This window comes from Protomyctophum bolini, assembly GCF_963924005.1.
Source record: "Protomyctophum bolini genome assembly, chromosome: 21".
Classification (NCBI taxonomy): Eukaryota; Metazoa; Chordata; class Actinopteri; order Myctophiformes; family Myctophidae; genus Protomyctophum; species Protomyctophum bolini.
In genome coordinates this window covers 32,005,711-32,014,880 of record NC_137882.1, presented here as the reverse complement: position 1 = coordinate 32,014,880, position 9,170 = coordinate 32,005,711, and the positions used below count along the sequence as shown (strand labels likewise).

The 9,170-nt window shown below is 49.8% G+C and overlaps 1 protein-coding gene across 1 annotated transcript; it reads left to right on the top strand.

Annotated features, from left to right (window-relative positions):
- The first annotated feature begins 1,398 nt into the window (after positions 1–1,398).
- On the top strand, positions 1,399–9,147 carry msl2b (MSL complex subunit 2b). The gene is made up of 3 exons (XM_080794158.1): positions 1,399–3,044; positions 4,943–6,468; positions 7,249–9,147. Exons 1-3 carry the CDS (start codon positions 2,903–2,905, stop codon positions 7,561–7,563), a joined length of 1,983 nt encoding a protein of 660 aa, XP_080650284.1. The 5' UTR covers positions 1,399–2,902; the 3' UTR covers positions 7,564–9,147.
- The last annotated feature ends 23 nt before the right edge of the window (positions 9,148–9,170 follow it).

Here is a 9,170-nt window from a genome sequence, read left to right as displayed (position 1 = left end):
CAGACAGCTACTCATAGACAGACAGACAGCTACTCATAGACAATTGGGCAGGCAGGCAGACAGCTACTCATAGACAGACAGACAGCTACTTATGGACAATTGGACAGGCAGGAAGGCAGACAGCTACTCATAGACAGGCAGACAGACAGCTACTCATGGACAATTAGGCAGGCAGGCAGACAGACAGCTACTCATGGACAATTAGGCAGGCAGGCAGACAGCTACTCAGACAGGCAGACAGACAGCTACTCATGGACAATTGGACAGGCAGGCAGGCAGACAGACAGCTACTCATAGACAGGCAGGCAGACAGCTACTCATAGACAGGCAGACAGTAAGACAGCTACTCATTGACAGACAGACAAATAACTACTCATGGACAGACAGACAGGCAGGCAGGCAGGCAGGCAGGCAAAGAGCTACTCATGTTATGTTATGTTATTATAACAGCTACTCATGTTATGTGCAATAATTTGTGCAGTTATGGAAACAGCTCTTTGTGTTTATGCAAGAAAATGTAACACATTTATTTATTTACATATTGTGTGCATGCACATTGTACTTTGATACATTTTGCGAAAATAAAGCAATTGAAAGAGAGAAGTTATCAAGTATCATTAATGTCGTAATTTTATCTACTGGCCCCTGGCCCCTTGCCATTTTTGTAATGTGGCCCACAGGTAAATCTATTTGAGTATCCCTATAGGGCTGAAATGAACACCTGTTTCTTTATTTTTGGTTTATTTATTTATTGTACAAATTGAAACGTGGTGTAACCTGCCTGAACCTGATAAAATACCATGATAAAAGGATCCCATTATTCCAAACGACCACAATGGAAATAAGCTCTCTGGCTTTTTTGTGTGTTTTAAACTTTTAGACAGATCTCTATGTAGGCGTACAAAATAAATATATGGCCATAGCTTAATCCTTATGTTATTACTTTTTCAGTCAATTCATCAATCAATTAAACCACTATAATCAGTCACCAGAACAATATTCTCTCTCTCATACACACGCACGCACGCACACACTCACACACACACACACACACACACACACACACACACACACACACACACACACACACACACACACACACACACACACACACACACACACACACACACACACACACACACAGGGTGTTGCAGCCGGGAATGGAAGTCGGGACACATGGGTGATGTGGGTAAATTATGAATCAGTGTAGATAGATATTTTAGTTTATTAATGTTTTTCAATATTACTTCAATTTTAGGCCTAGATTTAAGGGCCTAAACTCCTGAAGTATCCAACTTTTAAATGGACCGCGGCGCTTAGTATGTGTGTTCTCGCGAGATTGCGGCCCAACAGCGCCCCCTCCAGAAAACAACCGGAGATGTTCAAATTACTCCTCGGCTAGCCCATAGCAAGGTACACAAACAAAATTTAATCTCCATATTGCTTCCCTTCTCCTAATAACTGACTGGAGCTCTACCAGATGCTGTGTGAGAGGACTTGGTTTCGGCTGCATTTGCTTTATTTCTGCGCCAATCCAGCGGTTGGAAGACTAACAGCTCATTCCTACAGTGGATAGGGGCCTGTATTTTTTTAGTTGGCGGTGTTCTCAGGCGCTCGGAGCGGCTGCCGCTGTCACTACAGCCCCGGTGCTCGGTTCGGCGGATGTATTTCCCCCCGACCGCACGGGCACAACGGCACAAAACGGCGAAGTCGTTCTTATTTCTCGGATAAGCTGCGTTTTAGTCGTCGTTCGTCCCCGCCGGACGCTCTTCCTGCGACGGATCCCCGCGATAAAGGACCCCGGCGGTGCGGTCCGAAGGGGCCTGTGCTGTTTTTGTTTTCGCAGTCGGAGGAGGCGGAGGAGGGGAAGCCAGCCGCCATGAATCTGTGTGAACAATAACACAATCTGAAGCCTGGCTGGCTGCCTCTGGCCCCGGACAGAGGGGGAGCACAGTGCAGGGCTACGGCGGTGCCAGAATGCACGGTGGTGGTGGTGGTGGCGACTGTGGTTCAATGAAGCCTGCTGCTGGGCCATCCTCCTCCTAACCGTTAACAGACAAGACACGACCACCACCACCACTACTACACCATGCATGTGGATGATGGTGCTGTGAACAGCGCACTGTGGACAGCGTCAATACAACAAGCCCGTCTGGATTTCGCTGCTGCGACCCAGAAATAGTAACGGCAATAGTAATTAAGTATAATAGTAACGGGCGGCCGCCGGAGGAAAGCGCTCCTCCACAACACACCACCACACCACATGCAGCATGGTCTAAATCATGTTAAAGTAAAACGACAGTGCCAGTGTTGAGCAAACCCTCTTGGATCTATTCTATTAACTTCTATGCGTCTGACCGAGGAGCTCCCGCCTTCATGTTTGCACTTGCAGCCTGCCATTCTGTACATCTTTGATTGTTTTTTATTTGTTACGGTATTGTCGTATATATATTTTTTATTTATTTATTTAACGCCAATGTGAGAGATGCAATGAGGATGGATCGGTTGTGATCTATCCAATGACAACAAGACGGCTTAATAACCACCACACGGATGTTAATATGCATGTGGATTTTACGGTCATGGGAATGAAGCTGTCCGCCGGCTCCCATATATATGCGACCCCCCTCATCATCTGCGTTCATTCCAAGGGCCAAGACAACAACAACATCGCCCAATTTCTCCCCGGCGGACACTAGTCACCACACACACACACACAGACTTCACAGGAGCAGCAGTGACAGCGGGCAGCGGATCTACTGCTCCCTCCCTCCCACCCACCCACCACAGAAGCGCCGGTGTGTGTACAGTGTTTGTTCAGTCAGTGTGCCGTGATTTCGTTATTGGTTTTGTATTTTTCCACCACCCACCCGGGCCCGGCCACCGACCCCCCTGGACGGACATGAACCCGGTGAATGCGACCTCTCTGTACGTGTCGGCCAGTCGCTCGGTGCTCCAGTGCGACCCCAGAGACCCCCGGGCGCTGGCGGAGCTCTGCAAACTGCTGCCCTTCTTCAGACAGTCGCTGTCATGCCTCGTGTGTGGTGAGTGTCTTATTTATCATGCCATTATAGTCGGGGGTTAAAACAAATATATTTATTTCTTTCGATCTCTCTCACTTCAATTCCTATCTATCTATCTATCTATCTATCTATCTATCTATCTATCTATCTATCTATCTATCTATCTATCTATCTATCTATCTATCTAACTAACTAACTAACTAACTAACTAACATGATAACATCACAATTCACAAATGCAGCTTTCAGAGACGGCACAGTGAGGGGGTGTGTCGTGTCCCCCTTGCTGTGCAGAACTATACCAATACTGTAATGCACACAGGAGTTCTCATGAGTAAAGAATGCCTTTATGTTGTATGTTTTTTCTATAACTTACAATTCATGATAATATTAACGAATATATCTGATGACAAAAAAATGATACTTGATGTTGAACTTAAGCATCAAGTACCAACCATCGCTTTTTGTTTGTTTTGTGACATTTAGAATTGAATTGTGTTTAACGTGACGTAACTTCAACCGTTGAAGTGATGTCACCTTACACTATTTCTAAATGTCATTGGTTACTCTTTGACTGACAAAGTAGCAGTACTGGGACATTTTACAGTACAGTCCTTGAACATAACGAATAATAAACCCAGGTCCCTCTTCTTGGAGTAGGTAGCCTATACATGGCGCAGACTGTTTATTAGGTGTTTCCACCACTCCTGCAGTAAACACAAACGGCAAGGATGTGGATGTTGTTTACCTGGTGTTAGAGAACTGGTAAATAATATGCATGTTGTTTTGAATGTTTTAGCACAGTCGTGTAGTCGGTGGTTCTCAGACATTTTTAATTTCATTTCCAAGGGCGCCCATAACTAGTGTAAACTCAAGGAACCTTGAGGGTCCTTGGCTTGGGTCCCACTTTGAGAATCACTGCTGTAGTCGGTATTGTTGTGTGTGCGCAATGTGCATTGTTATGAAAGTCTGCTGTCAGTATTTCCTAAAACATCCCTTACCACTGACAGACGCTCTGTTAAAACTGACACTGTGTGTGTGTGTGTGTGTGTGTGTGTGTGTGTGTGTGTGTGTGTGTGTGTGTGGCTTTTGCTTATGAATGGACATCATTCCATCCATCTGCAGCTGCTCTTCTTGGCGACGAGCGTTGCTAAGGAAGCTCTGCTCAAAGGGCGGTTGTCTTCCCTCTGTCAAGTTAACGAGACTTGTCTGTTTGAATGAGCACTCGCATACACACGGAGGTAGCAGCAGGTGAATTTTGGTCGCGGCCATTATAGCAACTGAGATGCTGTAATGCTATCTGGGCATCTAAGTTGCAATACCACCCCAGCACCCCAGCCTTGACAGCCCATTCATTGTAACTGAAAGGTCCTATCTTATTTAACTACGCTAAACTCACTGCAGCTGTATGGAAAGCGTGGTCAATAAATTCCGTACGGGTGATTATTTTTCTTTCTGTGCTGGTCTGCTGGAGTTTGGAAGCGCTTGTTGGAAATCACTCAACACCTGTTTTGAAATTGCGTTACACCGGTTTTGAAATTGCACATAATGCAGGAGGAAGCAGGATGTTGCGTTATTGAAAAACTCGGAACACTTATAATCACCTACACTGTGTGTGTGTGTGTGTGTGTGTGTGTGTGTGTGTGTGTGACTGTGTGTGTGTGTGGTGTAATCCGTCTTCGTTCCTGTGAAGTGTATAATGCATCTTCTGTTTACAAATCCTCTTGGTTTTCTCTCCTTGACTCCCTGCCTTTCCACACATCCCTCATCCCTCTCCCGTCCTCCCACGCTTCTTGTGTCCTTCAATCAATCTCTCTCTCTCTCTCTCTCTTCTCACCCTTTGCTCTCCACATTCCTATCCCTCCTCGTCTACCATGTCTCCCCTCCTCTCCTCCCCCCCCCCCCCCCCCCCCCATGCAGGTAACCTGCTCCAGGACCCCATTGCCCCCACAGACTCGTCCTGCCAGCACTACGTATGCCGCGGGTGCAAAGGCCAGAGGATGCAGCTGAAGCCGTCGTGCAGCTGGTGTAAGGACTACTCTCGCTTCCAGGAGAACCGCCAGCTGTCGCTGCTGGTCCACTGCTACAGGAAGCTGTGTCTGTACATCGCCCAGTCGCCCCTCGCGCCGCACATAGCGGGCGCGGCGGGCGACTCGCCGGACCTCCAGGCCATCCTCGACGAGGGCCTGACGCTGGCCGAGAGCGAGCAGGACGCCGCCGCCGCCGAGGAGGAGGAGGCCGTGGACTCGTCGGACGGCGGCGGCGCGGCCTCCTACGAGGTCCGGCCGGCGGAGGTCGCGGCTCCTCCGCCGGCCGTCGTCGAGGTCAAGGTGGAGGACAGTCCGAGCCGGGTGGTGGTGGTGGCGGCTGGCGTGAACGGGCTGCACGACGGCTGCAACGGGCTGGCGGAATCGGACGTGCGCCTGCAGCCGATCGCCATAGAAACGGGAGGCGGCGGCGGAGGAGGGGTTTTGAAGTCGGAGGTCTTCGAGGACCGGCTGCCGGTGTGCGTGAGTGACGACGTGGGTCTCTGTGAAATCACCGCGTTCGGGGAAGAGCTCAAGCACAGCGGGGGGTCGTTGCTGCTGAGCGTGGAGGAGGTGCTCAGGACACTGGAGACCACTGACCCGGACCCGGGCCCCCCTCCCGGTGGTCCCCAGCGGGACTGCAACCCCCCCGCCGCCTCCGTACCTCACGCCAGCCTCAACAACGGCCCCCTGCACTGCCCGTTGGGGCCCGACTCCTCCCGCCACGCGCCCTCGCTCCCCCCGCCGGAGAACGGCCCCCGCCCGCTGCAGCCCCACCCCCACCCCCAGCCCTCGCTGCAGCCTCCTCCCCAGCCCTCCACCGCCGTCCCCCGCGCCCCGTCTCGCTGCCACCGCAAGCGCTCGCGCTCGGAGAGCGACAGCGAGAAGGTGCAGCCTCTCCCCATCGCCAGCCTCCTGCGCGGCGGCGGCCCTCCCCCACCTCCGCTCGGTGCCAACAACAACTCCCCCCACCACCACCTCCTCCACCACCACCACCACCATCACCACCACCTCGGTCTTGCCGCCGCCAAGCGGGAGCCCAAATTCCCTGCCCCAGGGGCCGTCGCGCCGCCCCACCACCCACACCTGGCCCCCGTGCCCAACGGAGGCCCTCCCAAGGTGGGCAAGACTGTGCTGGTGTCCAGCAAAGGACTGAAAAAGGCGGTGGAACACCACGGCGGGCAGAAGAAGGCTTACACCAAGGCCAGGCAGGGGGGCGTGCCCAAACCCCGCGCCCAGCCGCATGCCCGTGTGCCCCCTCACCCCCACTCTCATCCTCTGTCCCATCCGCCCAGTCCCTCCAAGCCGCTGTACAAAAAGCCCGTTGAGAAGAAGGGCTGCAAGTGTGGCCGAGCCACCCAGAACCCCTCCGTTTTGACCTGTAGGGGTCAGCGATGTCCCTGCTACTCCAACCGCAAGGTGAGAAACCAGGGCAGACGCAGGCAGTGGTGGAAAGTAATGCATTACTTTTACTAGTAATTCACTAGTTCTTTCTTTATTTGGATCCACATCAGCTGCCACCAAAGTAGCAGCTATTATTCCTGGGGTCCACAACAAACATAACAATCCATTAATCACATATAACACAATATAAAGTCCAGTACTAATACTGTACTACTACTTACTTGTTTTACTTTGAGTAAAACAATCTGCGTACTTGGGCCAGCAGGTGCTAGTTGTCTGTCTTACGTTACAGCTCCCCATGGTTACATTTACTTCTGACTTGGTTGGAATGTCGCTGATGCTCTCATGTGGTGTAGAATATACTTCGCTTTCTAGTTTAGAGTCACAGTTGGATAAGAATAGAGTTATCAACATGTTTATTTTGCTATTATTTTTAACTTTTTTAATTGTTGAGGAAAATTGTTGTGTCATTGTAGTATATCGCTGATGCCGGGCGGAAAGTCCAAAAACATAAAAAAACAATTATATATTATTTATAGTGAAAATAGCTAATCTACAAACTGACAATGTGGATCAGCTACAGTACTTTTATGAGACACTATTGTACCCGATGAAGTAGGCAGGGCATTAAAGAGGTTTCTCCCCGTCAGCAACAATATCCAGTAATTCAGCGTAATTTCAGAAGAATAACATTTTGGAGAATTATGATGGTTCTCTCTTTTTTAGTGTTATTACATTACGAGCGTGACATTTACGACACTATTCATATTTCACAATGCTGTGTCGTTTCCCCAGGCATGTCTGGACTGCATTTGTCGAGGTTGTCAGAACTCCTACATGGCCAACGGGGAGAAGAAACTGGAAGCGTTTGCGGTTCCAGAGAAAGCCCTGGAGCAGACCAGACTAACGCTGGGCATCAACCTCACCAGTATCACCGCGGCGGCCCTGCGCAGCCCGGCCACCAGCGCCCCCGGTGGCAATAACGCACTCATCAACGTGGCCGCGGCGGGAACGGCGGCCCCCGCCGTGACGGCCGCCGCCTTCATCTCCGGGGCGGGACACGACAGTAGGGCCTTTGACGATTCGCTGGAGATGCGCTTTGACTGTTGACGCCCGGCCCCGACCTTTTTGTTTTGGTTGATTTTGACGCGCACATTCCCCACCCCCCCCCCCCCATTCCCTCCCCAGGTGGGCGTGGCGTCCAATCGGAGCCACGACGAAGGGCCCACCGCTGCAGGGGGGGGGGGGGGGTGGGTGGTGGCGGGTGTTGGGGGCCAGAATAAGGCAGCTACAGTGACGGGCGTCAGTGAGGGCCAATCGGCTCTTAGGCTGAGGAAAAAGCCCGCCCATCTGTTACCTGGAACGGCACCATGCTTGTGGTCTTACGGAGTGATGCAGGGTGGACAGACAGTCGGCAGAAGAAAGGAAATGGACAGGAGTATAACACAAGAGAAGAGAAAGAAAGACATTATGTAGCGTTACTGTATGTTCCCAGATTTCACTTCAGCTGCGTTAAGACAAGTTGTCGTCTTCTACATGAGTAAAGTATAGAGCATGTTGTGTAGCCAAGTCTGAGAGGGGGGGGGGGGTGTGTGTGTGTGTGTGTGTGTGTGTGCGAGCGAATGGGGGCATTGTTTCTGGTTTGGACACGAACATTGTTGTTATAGCAGGAATGGAGACATCATCATTAGAGTCTGGTTGTGTAATTTATATAATAAAAACATAGTTTTTTGTAAACAGACATCAATTTCCATTTAAGAAGACATTTTATAAGTTACATGTGACAGAAGAAGGGGGTGAAAACCGGGCGGACTCCCGGCTCAAACCAGACTTTTACAAAAGAGAAACGGGGCCATACAGATTGGTTAATGGCACAATGCAAAGTAATATGAAGTCGGACAGTGATGCCTGGCCACTGATTAAATACAAACATGACAGACATGTGTCAAAGCTATCAAATTTCCTGTGTTCATAATGGTCTGTATGTACTTAACTGCGGCTATGATGAGATGCTGTCAAATGATTATTTATTATAATTCTGGAGATTTGGGCGCAACCATTACAACCAATCGTAGCAAGCTGTCAGTAATCGTCTACGTCCTCTCGGTGGAGGTTCCTCACTGGCGGGTGAGTCAGAAGGAAACGACAGCAGTGACGACACACAAATGTGCGTGGGAAGGAATCAATTGGAATAACGACTAAATTGAGAAGAAAAAGTACAGTTTTTCTCACTTATCTTTGCACATGTGAGCACACTAGTCTCATAAATGCAGTTAATTTTCTGCCTCGTTCTTTTGTCAAATAACCTGGTTTATTTAGGGTCCCGTCTCCTCCCTCTCACCATCTGTTCTGAGTTCTTCTGGAAGCTTCACAACCGCTGCTAAGTTACCAGAAAAAGGACTTCAAGGATCCGGAGCGCTCCTTGTTTTGCGTAAGTTACATTAAATGCAGTATTTATTAGATGTCACCTGACTGCGGTCGCCCGGTGGGTGTCTCTGCTTGTGGCTTGGACCCGCCCACCACCATGATGGATCTCTTTCATGACTGTCAACTCTCTTGTCAGTCTTTGACACTTCCTGTCTAAATTATGTTGCTGTCTGTCTAGTGTTAGTTTTCTGTTTTTGTTTCTCCCTTGGGGCATTTAAATATCTGTAATATAACTGTAACATATTTCCACAAAAAATGAAAATTCAAAACAAAACAAATCCATCTCTTGT

Coding starts and splice junctions, on each gene's coding strand:
- msl2b (XM_080794158.1), top strand. CDS start 2,903: ATGAACCCGGTGAATGCGACCTCTCTGTACGTGTCGGCCAGTCGCTCG. Junction 3,045..4,942: donor GCTGTCATGCCTCGTGTGTG/GTGAGTGTCTTA, acceptor CCCCCCATGCAG/GTAACCTGCTCCAGGACCCC. Junction 6,469..7,248: donor CCTGCTACTCCAACCGCAAG/GTGAGAAACCAG, acceptor TCGTTTCCCCAG/GCATGTCTGGACTGCATTTG.